The 17,404-nt window shown below is 48.9% G+C and overlaps 2 protein-coding genes across 2 annotated transcripts in view; one reads left to right on the top strand and one right to left on the bottom strand.

Moving 5' to 3' along the window:
• Positions 1-343, bottom strand: part of PDRG1 (p53 and DNA-damage regulated 1) — a 10,629-nt gene extending 10,286 nt beyond the window's left edge. Inside the window, exon 1 of the mRNA XM_014550646.1 lies at positions 336-343. Within this exon, the coding sequence (XP_014406132.1) occupies positions 336-343 (8 nt within the window). The remainder of the gene's footprint in view (positions 1-335) is intronic.
• A 12,954-nt stretch (positions 344-13,297) lies between these two features.
• Positions 13,298-17,404, top strand: part of XKR7 (XK, Kell blood group complex subunit-related family, member 7) — a 28,565-nt gene continuing 24,458 nt past the window's right edge. The window contains exon 1 of the mRNA XM_005879870.2: positions 13,298-13,671. Within this exon, the coding sequence (XP_005879932.1) occupies positions 13,298-13,671 (374 nt within the window). The remainder of the gene's footprint in view (positions 13,672-17,404) is intronic.

Genomic DNA, 17,404 nt, shown 5'->3' with positions numbered 1-17,404 from the left:
GAGAGAGAGAGAGAGAGAGAGAGAGAGAGAGTTTGTGGCTACATACCCCAGCTTCTTTGCCCCTTTGTAAGAGACCCAAGAGGAGACTGCTACAACCATCCAGGTAAGATAGGATGATCACTGAACCAGGGTGGCAGTGGGGATGGTGAGCACTGGTGGGATTCCAGGGACTTAGCATACATTCCTCCATCAGCCTGGATTAATTTTTTCCTATAGCTTTGTACCCATGGAACTACTACATACTCCCATTTATCAGCTTGGGGTCACCTCCTCCCACAGTCAAGAGTCCCCTCTGGCCTTCGAAGCTTCTGGGGCTTCCCCACCACTGCACTTACCACACCATCTTTTTTCTCTAGTCATCTCCCTCTCCAGCCAGGAGCTCCTCAAGGCAGGGACCTCGCCTGTCATGTTTGCAGCTGTGTCGCCAGAACCTAGAATGGTGCCTGACCCACAGCAGGTGCTCAGTTGATGTTTACTGAATGAGTGAGTGGGTTCAACATGAAGCAGAGCTTTCTACAACCCAAACTATCCAAAGGTGAACAGAGCTAAGTAGTACCTCTTCCCAGAAGGTATATAAGGCTGGACAGCCACAGGGTTGGGAGATTGCAGAACGTGAATCCCTCTACAATCCTGGGTGGGAGCGGTGCCTATAAGTCTTTTCTAACCAGAGAAACTCTACCTGGTCACGTTGGGGTGTGCCTCCCATCTTTACCCACCCCAAACCCGGGCCAAAAGGGCGGTGGTGCTGGGGCTCTGGTGTTTGGGGACGGGAGCCAACAAGAACGATGCGTCACCCCTTCCCATTGGACCCCTATTTACCATTTCTGTGAGCCTCCCTGGGGTAAGTGTTCAGCAACCAGCACTGCTTCTGTCCTTGGAAGGACTGCCCTCAGGCTTCTGGAGCCTCGTGGGTGACTAACTGTCCCCACAAGCTGTACCCCATCATTTCAGGGATTTGAAAGCCCACCGTTTGCCTGGGCTGCTGGCATGGGTGTGGGTGGATAACGTGGGGGTATAATTACCCCCCAGAGTTCCCCTGTGGGATAAGGCTGAAGCAGCCACCCACAAGGCACCCTGCTTGGCTTCCTCTCCCTCCTGGTTCTGCCTCTCCCACTCCCTTATGGTCAAAACCTTCCAACACTCCCATCTCACTCAGTAAAAGCCAAACTCCTCACCGAGGCACACGAGGCCCCACATGAGCTGCCCTACCACCCTAAGGCATCTCCCACCTCTCCCACCTCCTTGCTGTCCCTCACACATACCAGGTGCAGTCCCACCTCAGGGCCTTTGCACTGGCTGCTTCCTCTGCCTTCACTTTCCTCTGATGTCTACGTTTCTTCCACCCTCACCTCCTACAAGTCTTTGCTTAAATGCCACCTTCTTAATGAGGCTTACCCTGACCACCCTATTTTGAAAATGCAAGCCCCCACTCCTCCCAGTACTCCTGATCAACTTCCTTAGCTTTACTTTTTCTTTTGTTTAAAAATAACATTTGTCATTTTCGAGCATGCTGTATAATTTACTTACTTGTATTTTTAAATTTTTATTTCTTGATTTGAGAGAGAGAAACATCAGTTTGTTGTTCCACTTATGTATGTATTCAGTGGTTGATTCTTTTATGTGCCTGGACCGGTGATTGAACCCAAGACTTTGGTATATGGGGTTAATGCCCTAGTCAACTGAGCTACCTGCTAGGGCAGTTGTATTTCTTGTTAACCTCCCTCTGCTATAAAGTAAGCTTCATGAGGCCAGGGACCTTTGTCTGTTTTGTTACTGATCTCTCCCAAATGCTTAGAACAGTACCTAGCCTATATTAGGTGCTCAATAAACATTTTTGAATGAATGGAGGCGGTTGGCGGGGGGGGCGGGCAGAATTCTATCCAAGGCAGATTCTCTCTGAGGCCAGGATCTTAACCCCCACGCTGGAGGTGGATGATGAGAATGGCAGATCATGCCAGACCTTGTTGGCTAGGGTAAGGGGGTTGGGTTTTGTTTTTAGATCAGGGCATCTACTGGAGGGTTTTGAGTAAACATGAGACATGATTGGATTTACTTTTGAAAGCCCCCTCTGGCTGTGGGGATAGAATGGACTAAAAGGAGTAAATGTGGTGCAGTCCTCTGTGTGTGAGTTGAGTGTGTGTGTGTGTGTGTGTGTGTGTGTGTGTGTGTGTTGTGGGTGGGAAGGCGATGATGGGGACTTGGAGAGGTGACAGAGCTGTGGCTGCACGGAGGCTGGGAGCAGCAAGAAGCATGTCATATCCATTTCTGCAGGCAGCCCAGGTGGCTGCCCACAGGCTCTGACCTGTGAGCAATCAGGCCAGCTGCTGACAACATGCTCCTGGGTGGTCCCCAACTCCTCCCTCTGCTTCCTTTGTGCGCTTGTGTGGCTTGGCAGGTGGAGGGGAGGCCTGCACTCCCTGCCTCCCCTGACCCAGAGAATAATCCCTTATATTCATGGGATTCTCTCCGTGCCCTTATTTCATCCTCCCACATCCCCTGGAACACAGACATCTAATTCCCATTGGGCAGATGAAGACATTGAGGCCCGGGAAGGGGATGGGACTTCCCAAGGTCATGAGCCAGATGGGGACGCCAGGTGGAGACCTGTCTCTCAACTCCCCATGCCTCGGTTTCATCAGGCAACAGATGGTCCCAAGGCTTGACTGGAAAATTCTTAAATGACCCAAAAGAGAACACAAGCCCAGAATATTCCAGGCCTCCCTGAGCTGGTCTTTGCCACTACCTCTAATACTAAATCCTTTCCTTTTAAATGCCATGAATAGATTCTTATCAAAAATGAAAAGACTTAATTACAGAGAAGACTTAAAGTTCCTTTTGACACCCCCCTCCCCATCTCAGTTTTCTCCGGAGTCCCAATTGGGTGTGTCTTTTCAGAACTGTGATATTCATTTAAAAATGTTGTTAGAAACCCAGAGAACAGATTTGGACTATTCTGTGTGGCAGGTAAGAAGGCAGAATGGAGGGCACTGCACACAAGTGTATCATTCTGCAGCCTGTTTGCTCTTGGACGTCTTTAATTGGTGTGTTTGATCTGTCTCCTGTTTTCTGATAGCTTCAGAATATTCTGTAGTATAAGCACCATAGTTCATTTGTTTATCTAACTTTCTAAGTTAAATTTTACATTTATTTTTCACGCACCGAAATACAGAGGGTTAATGAATCCCACCTCTCGGTTCTTAGCATATGGTCATGAGTTAGTCTGCAAAGGCCCTCTCTTGTTTCTATTATTTTCTCCTTCTCCCCACACCCCCACTCAAACCCTCTCTACTGCGTTTGACATATGTTCTTAAATATTTGAGATTTCTTCCGAAATGCATAGTAATTGTCTTATGTGTTTGTATATCTTAAAATTTCTTATTCAGGTATAACACACAGAAGAGTTATACAAATCATAAGCGTACAGTTCATGAACTTTCAAAAACTAAACACACCCATGTAACTAGCACTTGGACCAAGCAGTAGAGCATCAGCAGCCCCTCAGGAGGTCCCCTCCAAGTCCTCCCAACCACAACCCCGGGATAACCACGCCCCTGACCTCTAACTCCATACACTGGCTTTGCTAGTTTTTGAACTTTATACAAATGGAATCACACAGTGCGAGCTCATCTGTGCCTGATTTCTTTCGTTCACCATGTAGTTCATGAGATTTATCTCTATTGTTGTTTGTAGCTATAGATCACTTACTCCATTGGATGACGACACTGCAATTAAACCATTCTGCCCTTGGTGGACATGTGGTGGTTTCCAGCTTAGGGCTGTTGCAAACAGGGCAGTAGGAACAGTCATGTACGTGTCTTTGGAAACATGCACATATCTATGCATTTCTGTTGTGTGTACACTTAGGAATGGGATTGCTGGGTATGTTCAGTTTTAGTAGCTGATACATCGATAAACTGGGTATGTATTTTTAATCCATGTAAATACGAGTGTGCCGTTAAGTGGTGTTCATTTCCTACGCTGTTGTTTTCTGTCTGTGTGTGTATTTGCTCATCCTGATGTTTCTTTGATTTATCCATGTGCTCTGTGCACCTTTAGTTCCTTGCTCCTGGCAGCTCCCAAGAACCCAGAACCGCTTCCCCACATGTTGCTTGTCCTATCCCTTGGCTGCGGATGCTTGAGCTCCCTTTTCCTCCCCATCAGCACACACGCAGTGCCACACCGCACACCCGAGTGTGCTAGTCCCTTGTCAGAGGACAGGCATATACTTGTTTTTCCTGAATACTGCCACATCCCTCTCCAGAACGGCTGTGCTGTTACACGTCTACCAGGGATGCACATTCTCACCAACATTGGGTGCGATCTATCTTCCTATGGCTTGCCGTGTGGTGGTTGTTAGTATCACAGTTACTGGACATTCTCTGGTGGATGGACATTTAAGTTGTTTTCCATCTTTCAGGATTAGAAAAAGCACTGCTGCAGTGATCCCGCAGGGACACGTCTCCTGGTTCCTGTCTGAGTTCAACTTCTCCACCACATCTTCCTCCTCTTTTCTTGAACCCTAGTTCCTAGACACACCCTGACTTTCCCACCTCTCTGCCTGTGCTCTGGCTGTGCCCTCTGTCTGGAGTTGCCTTAGCTTTCTGTCTCCACTTGTTGAGTGCTTACTCCTCCCTTAAGGCCCCTTTTCGTAGAAGACCCTCCCTGCCTGGCCTGGCCCCCCAGGAAGGTCACTGTCTCAGATTTTCCAGAGGGATGTTGGTCCTCTTTTTCTTCTGGCATCAATCACTTTACTCTTTTGTAATAAACATTTTTTTTTGTCAGCCATAGTTTTGGCTTTCTTATCACCTTGAGTGCCCATGAGACCCAGGACCCTCAGAGGATGCCAAAGGAGAGATCTTCGGAATGACTGAGTCAGGCCATGCATTGGAGGAAACTAAGGGTCCTGTCTGTTTGTCTGTCTCTCTCTCTTCCCCTTCTTTAATATATATATATATTTAAATATATTTTATTGATTTTTTACAGAGAGGAAGGGAGAGGGATAGAGAGTTAGAAACATCGATGAGAGAGAAACATTGATCAGCTGCCTCCTGCACACCCCCCACTGGGGATGTGCCCGCAACCAAGGTACATGCCCTTAACCAGAATCGAACCTGGGACCCTTCAGTCTGCAGGCCGACGCTATCCACTGAGCCAAACCGGTTAGGGCTCTTCCCCTTCTTTATCAGCCAGACCTTTCAGGAGTAATTCATCCCACTGGAAAGAGGGTAGAAGATGGAATCAAGTTTTCCCCTCTCTTGAGAGGGGATGAGTGACTTGACCCATCTGTAAAATGGGTGTTGGCAAGGTAGGAAAGACAGCCGTGTCCCCATTGCACCTTTGAATTTTGAACCATGTGAATGTATTAACTATTCAATAAATAAATACAACCATGCTTGTTTAAAGGACTTTCAGATTCTAGAGGGAAGAAAGTGACATCAGAACAGAGACGACATCCAGGATTATTGAATTGAAAGCGTCTCGGTGACTCCCTTATTTTACAAATGAGGAAACTGAGGCCCAGAGAGGTGAGGTGACTTGCTCAAGGTCACCTAAGCCTGTAATGGCCGAATCAGGACTAGTGTTACCGGAATTATAGAACTGAGTCACAGCTGGCTCAGGATCACTAAGCATCTATGTGCCAAGCTCTGCTGAGTGCTGAGGACACAGTAGTGGACAATATAGGCATGACTGCTGCCTTAACAGATCCTATATTCTAGACAAGAAACCAATAAATACGTATTATAGCATCATGTAGTGGTAAGTGCTTTGGCTAAAAAATAAGGCAGGTGAGGGGATAGAGTGTCAAGGGGAAAATATCAGAAACACCCATCTGAAGAGGCAACATTTTAGAGAAGAAGAAGATGGAGCCTGTGAATACCTGGGGAATAGCAGGAACAAAAGTCAGGTGGGAAGGAGAAGGCTGAAGTGTTAAAGGAGTAGCAAAGTACCAGTGGCTGGATCAGAATGAGCAAGGCGAAGGCAGAAGGAGGTGAGGTCAGAGAGAAGAGAGGGGGAGAGACTGTAGACAGCACTGAGGATTTTGGCTCAAAGTGAGGTAGGAAGTTGCCAGAAGGTTCTGAGAAGACATGGGACCTGTTCAAATTTCCTCTTTCAAAAAGGCCCCTCTGGCCCTGGCCAGAATGGCTCAGTTGGTTGGAGTATTGTCCTGTGCACTAAAAGGTTGCTGGTTCAGTTCCCACTTAGGGCACATACCTAGGTTGCTGGTTCAATCCCGGTTGATATTTCTCTTTCACATTGATTTTTTTTGCCTCTCTCTTCCTTTCCCTCTCTCTAAAATCAATAAAAACATATATATTTTTAAAAGGCCCCTCTGGGTAATGGTGGAGATGGAACATTAGGAAGGGAAAGAAGGGATGGTGCAGTCCAGTTGTCCAGGAGAGAGGTGACAAGGCCATGCCCTGGGGCGGTATGATGCAACGAAGGGGTTGGATAAGATGATCCCTCAGGGCCTTTCCAGCTCTGGCATTTTGTAATTTGGTGGATTCTCTCAGCACACACCTGGGAGGTGCGGCTAAGCCCCTGTTTTTCTTTTCTTGCAATTTCTCGGTTTCTTCTCTTAGATTCTGAGACTCAACAAAGCCTGATGATCTGAGGCGCAGAGTGGTGCCTCCTTCCCTCCTGCCAGCCCCACTCCTGTCCCCATGTCCCAGGGACAGATGGGTGGGCAGCTGGACCTCGTTGCCTGAGGGCCCCGGGAGAGAAAATTATCTGAGAGTTCATAACCCCTCTCTGCCTTCCAGATCTTGAGTTAAAAGCCCCAAGTGTCACAGCCCAAGGGATGAGGGTTGGAAGGTACCAGGAGAGGGGCTGGACAAGGCACTTTTCTGACTGTAGCTGCCCACTGTGGGGGCAGAGACCTGGGGTACTGAGAACTCCAGCCCTGGGAGCAGGAAGCCATTGGCGCTGAGGCTGAAAACTGGTGGCCTTCAGGCCGCGTCTGACCCACTGACCTATTTACTTGGCTTGAAAAGTGTTTGAGAGAAAAAATGAAGCCAATCTTTAAAAACGAAGAGATTTTACAATACAGTCCAGATTTCTGGCTTCTCTTGAATAATTAGAAAATTGGACCATGCTGACTGCCTATTCCCATATGACAGCATTCAGCAGTAGCTGAGTAGCAGCTGTCCCCATTATTATATTATTTTACTAATAGGTAAATACATTCACATGATTCCAAAAAAAAGTATAGATAGACATATAATGAAGTCTCCCTCCCATCCTTGTTCCCCTTGTGCCCAGTGCTCCCTTCAGTAATCTCATTTTCTTATTTTTACACTTCCAAAGTTTCTGTATGCATGTACAAATACATATTATGCAAATATAGATTATGCCCCCGTTTCACTCAGCTTTTGTAACCGGACAAACAATGGGTCCGTGCTGCCTGTCACTGCTCAAGCCAATGAAGCAGAGACAGGGTTGAATCACATATGAGCATTTATTCCAGTCCTGCTGGCAGCATGGGAGAGCAGCAGGTCAGCCCCAGAAATCTGCTCTGCACCCCACCATAAGCCAGTTGCTTATATAGTAAAAGTACAAAGGAAAAGTAGGCAAAGGGGCAGTTTGCAGATATGCAAGAGAACTGGGGGTCTTCAAAGGGCTTAGTGATATGCAAGGGTTGGGGTTACATGGGGGAAATAGCCCAAGGGAGCGCCAGATGGGCAGTTAACAGGTTAGCGGGCTGGAGGTCTGCAAAGGCCTGCAGGTGTGCAAAAGGGCTGGGGATCTTCAAAGGGCTGGCGATTCTGGTGTCTGTAACAAATCTTTGTTCATCTTTCCATGATCATAGGCAGCTCCAAAAGGGGAGGAAGGGCTGCATCTCCAGGTCTGCAGCAGCCAGGGTGGAATGTGCCTTCTTTAATCAGAATAAAACAATCACGGTTAACAGAGCATGATTAATATTTCTTACAATACTAGCTGGTTCCCCAAATTCTACTGCTGCCCCCTTTCACTTTGTCTCCTAGTCTCTCCCTTGCTTTCCCCCATGGAGGCCTCTGTATTAGGAGACAGAGAGCTTCATCACCTCCTTTACTGCCACGTGCTATTCCGTTGTCAGGAAGTCCATGACTTATTTAGCCAGCCTCCTACTGAGGGCTATTTGGGTCAGTACCAATGTTTGCTGTTATAAACAATGCTGTGTCGATTATCTTGTGCATGGTTTGCACAGGAACTAAAGGAATATCATTAGAAACTGGTCCAAGCTGAGGGTGCAGTGGGCATGGACTGAGCTCTCAATTAATTGAGAAAATGTGACGAGGGCTGTTCCCGAGAATGATTCCCAATGAAGCCCAGAGACCATACACCTGGTGACCAAGGAAAGGCTCCCAGATTTGCTTCTGCCACTTGCTAGATATGGGACTTCTCTCTGGGCCTCCGTGTCCCCATCTATAAAATGAGAGAGGAACTTGGGGAGCTGGATGAGATCTCAAAGGGCCTGTCTAGTTTTGACAAGCTGTGGTCCACCTTCTCCCTCCACACCAGCCCGACCCAGCCTCTTTTTAGCACTTGAATGAGCCTGGCCTCAGCCCCATTGCAGAGCCTTTGCCCAAACTGTTCTTTCCCCTACCACCCCACCATCCCACCCCACCACTGGAACCCCACTCCTGTACTTCCTTATTGATCCTAATCTGAATCCCTGATCTCTGGTCTCAGCCACTGAGAACACACCAGTCCAAATGCTCAGGGCAGGGTCCCCTGATAGTGGGTCACTCCCACACCCCATCAAATCCTTCCTCTGTGTCCCCACTTGCCTGGATTAGAGTTCTTGAATGCCTGCTCCGCTATTTCCTAACTAATGGCCTCAGGTAAGTTACAACACCTTCCTGAGTCACAGTTGCCTCACCCAAAAGAGTGACTGGTTTGAGGATAACACGTGGTCATAACAGTAAAGTTCTTAGTGCAGCTCCTGGCACACAGAAGGGATTGTTAATTCTGTAAGTCTCTGCCCTTGTCTGTGGCAGTTACCTTGCTTATAAAATAGAGAGGAACCTGGCTCAGTTGGTTGGGCATCGTCCTATGCACTGAGAGGTCCTGTTTGATTCTTGGTCAGGGCACATGCCTGGGTGGGGCCCAATCCCCAGTGGGTGATGTGTAGGAGGCAACTGGCAGATCTCTCTCTCTCTCTCTCTCTCTCTCTCTTTCGCCCAATTTAAGAAAAAATGGGGGGGAGGGGACATATGTAATACTTTTAACAATAAAGATTTTTTTCTTAAAGAAATGGGGACAATAATGGAACCTATTTCTTTTCTTTCTTTTTTTTTTTTATTGATTTCAGAGAGGAATGGAGAGGGAAAGAAAGATAGAAACATCAATGTGAGGGAGAATCGTTGATCTGCTGCCTCCTGCATGCCCCACACTGGAGATCAAGCCCGAAACCCAGGCATGTGCCCTTGACTGGAATTGAACCCGGGACCCTTCAGTCCACAGGCCGAGGCTCTATTCACTGATCCAAACCTGCTAGGGCGGAACCTATTTCATAAGGTTGATCATCATTCATTTATTCATCATTCATTCATTCAATCAATGATTTTTATAGAATATCTATTGAGTGCCATGCATAGCACTCAGTGCTCAGAGAATTGTTGGTGAAGAAAATAGACGAATCCTTCTGGTGCAGCAGCCATTGAAAGCAGCAGCCATGGATCTGCACTACCCCATGGCCATGGGCCTCAACAAGGGCCTCAAGGTGAACAAGAATGTGGGCAAGCCGAGTCACAGCCACTGCCACTGCCACCACTGCGGCAGGCACCCCCTCACCAAGCACCCCAACTTTGTGCAGGACATGACTGGAGAGGTGTGCACCTTCGCCCTGTATGAGCGGCATGCCAGAAAAGGGTGGAGACACATCTCTGCACCAAGAAGAAGAGAAAGGAGCTGAGTAATGTCCTGATGGTCAAGAAGGACCGAACCTCCTCCCCTCTGTGAGTAAAAAAACCTTTTCTGAAAAAGAAAAAAGATGAATTGTCTCAACTCTCATGGAGCTCCGAGGCAGTTCCAAACATAACTAAAATAAATTGCCAGTGTACTGATGTTGAGAAGGAAGACTAGCATGTGATGGAAGCTCGTAACAGGGTGTGTCAGGGAGTCTTCTCTGAGGGATAGAGAGCAGGGTACAGCTGGGTGAGAGATCCAGGAGGGCTTCCTGTGGGAGACATCACCCATCTAATAATTAATATTATTTATCCTCCCCACAGCCTTAGGAGGAAGGCACTAGCCTTTCATTTTACTTTTTTTCCCTAAGCTAAGCGAAATTGAGTGACTTTCCTAAGGTCATGGAGCCAGGAAGGGGAGAGTAGGTTGTGAACCTAGGTTTCCTGGCTCCAGAATCTCAGACATAAACGTGTGTCTTGGACTGCCTGTTTGAATGGGCTGATCCTGGGATGTAGAAAGACACAGGAGGTAGAGGGGCTCCCTCCTCGGGACGGGGTTGGGGCAGAGGGGAGAACCTAATTCTGTCAGGCCCCCTCCAGGACCTTGAGAGGGCAGAGATCCAGACACATGCAGAACTGGCCCAGGGCCATAAGGCGGTCTGGAATCAGACCTTCCCTCTACCCAGAGCGTTGTGCACTCATGAGTCTTCCTGCCTAGGGTTGTAGGAGAGAAAGAAAAGAGATATTGTTCCTGCCCAAGTCACATTGGGATTCAGACTCCCCTTTAGCCCAACCCACAAAAACTCCCACTAGTCTACACATGTCCTTGGATAGAGACTGTCAGCTTTGAATCCAGCCTGGGGAACTCCCTTAATCCCTAATTTTTCCTCCTCCATTTTCAGCTTTGGGCAACAGCTGGCACTTCACCCTCCTGAGCATTGCCAGGACCGAATCAGTCCCTGGACACTAAAGGGATGCTGGGCCACAGGACTGCAGATGGCTGCTCCTTCCTGACCAGGGCAGCTGTCTCCCTCCATCTCCCCTTTCCTGGCACTCTGAAGCAGGGCGGTCCTCACACTTCCTCTCCTCCCCTCTTCTTTCCTCCCCTTCTCACTTAACTCGCCTCTCCCCTTGGAAGATAGAAAAACCAATTCTGGAGCCAGACTATGGGTTTGAATTTAGCTCCAGCTGTGTGACCCCAAGCAAATGAATTAACTTCTCTGATTCAGTTTCTTCATCTGTAAAATGGGAAGGGAAAATGCAAATTACCTCACAAATTGTGAGGATGAGTTAGTAATTGTACAGTGCTTAGAACAGTCCTGAGCAAAGAGAGACTGCTGTATATGAGTGTTTGCATAATAAACCCTGGTATAGTCACTCTGAGCAAAGGGAGTGGGGACTTGGGGGCATCCAGGATCCTCCCCCCTCTCCCGGGTTACTCTCATGTTTTCCATCTGGTCTCTCCATTCCCAGGCTGCTTCGCTGTGAGACTTCTTCTCCTCTGGCTGCAGGGTCTTCTTTCAAAATCCTGACTTGATCACATTACCCCCTGCTCAAATTCCGCAGTGGTTCCCCATTGCTTCTTGGATAAAGCATATCTTCTGGCCCTGTAGGATCTCACCCCTCAGAACGCTCCAGCTCCAACTTTCTCAGCTTTCCACCTCCCTAGATCTGTGACCCAGACTTCCTTGAAAACATGTCCTCCAGTCTCAGGCCTTTGTACTAGCTCTTTCCTCCACCTGGTGTTCCCTCCCATCCCTTCCCTGCCCCTCGCTAGAGGGCTGCGGCCAGATGAAGGCTGTTCCTGAGGAGGGAAAGCGGAGAGTGGGGAAGAGTGGGCAACAGCTGGCACTTCACCCTCCTGAGCATTGCCAGGACCGAATCAGTCCCTGGACACTAAAGGGATGCTGGGCCACAGGACTGCAGATGGCTGCTCCTTCCTGACCAGGGCAGCTGTCTCCCTCCATCTCCCCTTTCCTGCCACTCTGAAGCAGGCCGTCCTCACACTTCCTCTCCTCCCCTCTTCTTTCCTCCCCTTCTCACTTAACTCGCCTCTCCCCTTGGAAGATAGAAAAACCAATTCTGGAGCCAGACTATGGGTTTGAATTTAGCTCCAGCTGTGTGACCCCAAGCAAATGAATTAACTTCGCTGATTCAGTTTCTTCATCTGTAAAATGGGGAGGGAAAATGCAAATTACCTCACAAATTGTGAGGATGAGTTAGTAATTGTACAGTGCTTAGAACAGTCCTGAGCAAAGAGAGACTGCTGTATATGAGTGTTTGCATAATAAACCCTGGTATAGTCACTCTGAGCAAAGGGAGTGGGGACTTGGGGGCATCCAGGATGTCTGAAGGATCCTCCCCCCTCTCCCGGATTACTCTCATGTTTTCCATCTGGTCTCTCCATTCCCAGGCTGCTTCGCTGTGAGCACTTCTCTCCTCTGGCTGCAGGGTCTTCTTTCAAAATCCTGACTTGATCACATTACCCCCTGCTCAAATTCCGCAGTGGTTCCCCATTGCTTCTTGGATAAAGCATATCTTCTGGCCCTGTAGGATCTCACCCCTCAGAACGCTCCAGCTCCAACTTTCTCAGCTTTCCTCCTCCCTAGATCTGTGACCCAGACTTCCTTGAAAACATGTCCTCCAGTCTCAGGCCTTTGTACTAGCTCTTTCCTCCACCTGGTGTTCCCTCCCATCCCTTCCCTGCCCCTCGCTAGAGGGCTGCGGCCAGATGAAGGCTGTTCCTGAGGAGGGAAAGCGGAGAGTGGGGAAGAGACAGCAACTCTCAGAGCTGCAGTTTTCTCAGCTTCAAAGACAATAACAAAAGGGACTTCTCAAGATAAAAGAAGGGAGGGGAACAATATGTGAACCCTGGAGACTGGGAAGTGGCCTGTTAGCACGGAATGATTGCTAAAGAGCTACTGAGGTGCCCGCCTAGGCCGCCCCTTCCAAGTTCCTGGCCCCCCACGCTCCCCAGACCCAGGCCACCGGAGGTAAACACAGGAGATAAACGAAAAAGGAGCGGATGGAGAGGGGCGCGGTGCAGAAAAGAGAAAGGGAGGAAGTGGAGCAGGGTGAGGGGTGAGAGCAGAGAGCATGTGGCCGGGCCCCCCCACCTCCGAGGAAGGAAGGAGAGGGTGACCTGGGATGCTCTCCCCTGTCCCCATCTCCCTTCCCGGGGCGGGGGGTGCTCCCCATCCGGCCACAGGCCCGGCGGGAGGAGGAGGGGTGAGGGCGGCGCCAAGGGTAATGAATAATTGAAGTAGAGGGAGGAGGAAGACGAGGAGAAGGAGGAAGAGGAGGAGGCCGGAGCCACCGGCTCAGTGTCCTCCCCACTCCGCACTCCACCCCCTCCGCCTCCCGGAAGTCGCTCCCCGCCTCCCGCTCCGCCAACATGGCCGCGAAGTCTGATGGAGCTTCTGCGGGACTGCTGCTGGGTGCTGTGCGCGCTGCTCGTGTTCTTCTCCGACGGCGCCACGGACCTGTGGCTGGCGGCCTCCTACTACCTGCAGGGTCAGCGGACCTACTTCGGCCTCACGTTGCTGTTTGTACTCCTGCCCTCGCTGGTGGTGCAGCTGCTCAGCTTCCGCTGGTTCGTCTACGACTACACGGAGCCCGCGGGGACCCTGGGACCCGCCGTCAGCACCAAGGACAGCGGCGCCGGCGGGATCTCCGTCAGCCCCGCGCCCTCCTCGGCCAGCGCCCACCGCCGCCGCTGCTGTCGCCTCTGCGTCTGGATGCTGCAAACCCTCGTCCACCTCCTGCAGCTCGGCCAGGTCTGGAGGTAGGAGAAGCGCAGGTGGAGGGAGCTGATTCCGAGGAGTCTGGGGAGCGGGGGGCTGCCTCCCACCCCAGCTTTCCTCTGACCTCTCTAGGTCCCCTCGTATCCTGACCCCACCCTAATGTAGCTCTGATTTTTTTCTCTGCCGGCTCCTCCCTGCCCTCTGCCCTCAAACTCTGACCAGCCCCAGAGCCATCCTCTTATCTGGCCACTGAGGGAGGAGGGGATGGAGCAAGAAGAGAGAGGAGGGGCCCTGGGCTAATGAACATGAGTGTGAAGCTTGGAACAGAGCCCCAGGGCTCCCTCCAGCCCTGACCCACTCCTTTCTGCCCGAGTGCTGAGCCTGGGTTTAGGAAAGATCTCAGAAGTCCTCCCTTGCTCTCAGAGATTCTCCGTTCAGAATGGAAGTCCATTCTCAATCTCCCAGGAGAAACATGGAATTTAAGGTAGCTAAATGAATATCCCGCTCAAACTTTTTAGACTTTTGGGAAAGAGTATGCCAGACCCAGCTGAAGAGCTTTCTGGCTCCTGTTTCTTAGGACTTCTCCAGTGTCCACCTCCTGCCCTCACCTCAACAGGCACAAGGGGATTTTGGATCTTGAATCTGAGATTAGATGGCCACTAGCTGCCTTGTAATCTCAGGGCAGTAAGACAAAACTGTGGATTTGCACAAGCAGCCTACTTCCAGGCTTACTCTGACTAAGAGTGCCTGCTGAGCTGAGCTGAGTTAATTGGAGATGGGGGAATGCTGAACCGAGGGTTCTCCTTGAATCAGGATTGCTCCAGTAGCGGAGGCTCTACTGTGCACTGAAAGAACTGAACTTGCTACTTATGTCATCTTAGGCAAAACCCCTCTTCCTTCCAAGATTCAGTTTCCTCACCTGTGAAATATGGGAGAATGCCTTCCTCCTCATCTCATTAATCTACCATCATAGTTTACTTACCTAGTGGGTTGGACATGTGAGAGATGGTCTGTGGGAAGGCCCTGCAAACTCCAATATGTTTTAGTAACGAAATAGATTATTAGGATTATCACAATTGTGGAGAAAGCATGGAAAAAGTTAAAGTCACAGTAGAGATGTAAAGGATGACTATTGCTGTTCTTATCTTTATTCTGTCTGCTACTTGTTAACACAGTCTGCCTCACTCAAGATTTAGTTCTTAGCTGAGAATTGGAAACAGGACACCCAGGGCTTGTTCCAGCTGCTCACTTGCTGTGTCACCGTGTTGTGTTGCCAAATCTCTCTCTGCCTTGGTTTCCCTCTCTATGCCTTGTCTGGATTGATGTGTATATTCCATTTAGCTGTCTTGGGGGAGAAGGAGGGTGAAGTTGTACCCACACAAGTTGGTGTTATCATTATTAGCTTGACACATAAAAATATTCATGTCTACATCCAGGAACTAATCTGCATTTATCATTCTGTGCCCGAGTGGACAGATGGTGAAAGATATTTTTAGATTCTGAAATGGTAACTTCCTATTCTTGGTGGCCAAATCCTCATCGCCCTTTCCTTCAGCCTCAACTCACTGACTACCCCAACCCTCCTTCTCCCTTTGTTCAGAATCTATGTGCAAGAAACTGATACTTCCTTCTTGAACAGACTGAATATCCCTCAAACAGGGCAAAAAATGATCTTTTTTTTGGGGGGGGGGGGCTCAGGGGCATGGCTGGGGGTAGCTGAGGGTCCATTGAGCTCCATGGTTTCTTCAGTAAAAGGACTAGCTATTTCCACTCTCCCCCATTTGTAAAGGGGGTTGGGACTGCAAACTAATGGCCATTGAAAGTGTTTTGTTTGGCTTGAATAGTATTTCAAAACTCTGGAAGTCTTAGCTTCCCTTTAAAAAAAATTTTTTTTTAAAAAAAGGAATCTAGCAGTGTCTGGCTTGTAACAATTTAGACAGAATATATGTGCTTCAGTATGTCCAGCTCCATTCTCTTTGGTCACATTTGGGCCATTTCACATAAGCTTTAGGGGCACAAGAGCCTCATTTACAGTTCTATAACAGTTATTTTACTAAGCACTCACTTTGTGCCAAGCTTACTGTTTGCCTTTTTACCTGTTTCATTTCCTATATCCCTCCTAAGAAAACTCTGATGTGGTTGTGTTATCATTCCTACTTAACAGATGAGGGGATAGAGGCTCAAAAAGGCTACACCCTTGCCCAAGGTCACACAGCTAGGGAGTAGGAGAGCTGGGGAGTAGGAGAAGCCCAAGTTCAATTTATCCATCTTGCAGTTCTGCCACTAATGTGTCCCCTAAGCTCACAGAATTATGAGTCTGAGATCCCAAGATTCTAGGATGATAGAAAGTCACGGCTTCTGCTGCACTGAGATAAGACTGTGAAAGAAGGGGGCGGAGGGAGTTGGACCATGTGGGTAAGGATGGGAGACAGTGTATATTGTGGGGAAAGTGCTGGGTTGGGGCAGTGGATCAGGAGACCTGTGTCTCCACCCAGATTTGTAACTAGCCTGCTAGGTGTGCGTGGGTGAGGGTCTTCCCATACCTGGGCCGCAGTTTTTCTGTATGTCAAATGAGAATATTAGATTTGATGGCTTTAACAGCCTTCCTTTTCTGTAATTCTAACTATGGTCTAGCTATCAGAGCTAAAACCTCTGGGCACCTGTCCCAAAACCTTTGGTTTCTAAAATGGCTGAGGGTCTGGCTAAATGGAGGAAAATCCAGACAAGATATAGAGAAGCCAGCAGGGCTGGTATTCCTAGAAGTTAAGCAACGTTGGCACAAACTGTTTGCTTACCACATGAAATGTTCCCACAGTGAACAGGCTCACTGTTCAGCAGGGCTCAGTGCTGAAGTTCTCTAGTACTGAGGAAAGGGTGTGTGTCTGAGCCCTCCAGGATCAAGCTGACTTCTCTGAGCCTCACTTTTTTCAGGAGGTGACAGGATCAAAAGGGTCTGGGTTAGGACTTTAATTGGCTTAACAGCCCTGAGTGGCTTAACTCCTCAGACGGTTGGGGTGGAGGGTAGGGAGGAATGAAAACACAGGTTGGTGCCCACAGCCAGCTCATGTCCCACCAAAGGATCTGTGTGCTGTTCTCTTGGGGTTCAATCTGTACACGGCCAATGCTCTGAAACACGCCCCCTCTCCCCACCCAATGCAGTTATTCACCTCCTGATCTCACACCCCCAATTCCGAATAAAATAATTTAAGTCATAAAGATATCTTTCAACTCCTCATGCTTGTACAATACTGGATCAAAAGCTTAAAGAGAAGCCAGGAAACACAGACCTGTGTCCGTATGTGGATGTCGGTCAAGAGGACATTTGGGGGTAAGCAGCGTCCTAGAGAAGGGGAAGCCACCACCTCGCTCCAGCTGAGGGTGCCATGAGAAATTGTGGACTCGGTATTGTCAAGTCGTGATTTATCAAGAGAAGTGGAAAATTGGGATTTTTGTGTGAATTCTTCCAATTTTCAATTACTAATTAATATTTTTTAAACGTGTCAACCAAAGTTCACATATTTGTGGGCTTGTCTTCTTTGTGACCTCTGGTCTAGCGCTGCACAACTCATAAGTTCTTATTCTAGTTCCAAACAACCTTGCAAAATGGGTGTTGGCATTATTATTTTAAACACAAAATGGGGCTCTGAGGAGGGAGATGAGGGGGAGGACTTCATGGACACCACGCCCCCACTCTGTCCCAGTCGGCCCCATGTGAGGTGCTGCAGGCACAGGATCTCTTTTTACCCTGAAACTGTCCCTCTGTTGGCAAATGAC

This window comes from Myotis brandtii, unplaced genomic scaffold, assembly GCF_000412655.1.
Source record: "Myotis brandtii unplaced genomic scaffold, ASM41265v1 scaffold61, whole genome shotgun sequence".
Lineage (NCBI taxonomy): Eukaryota > Metazoa > Chordata > Mammalia > Chiroptera > Vespertilionidae > Myotis > Myotis brandtii.
Note: the sequence above shows the minus strand (reverse complement) of the source record. Positions and strands in the feature narration are given on the sequence as shown.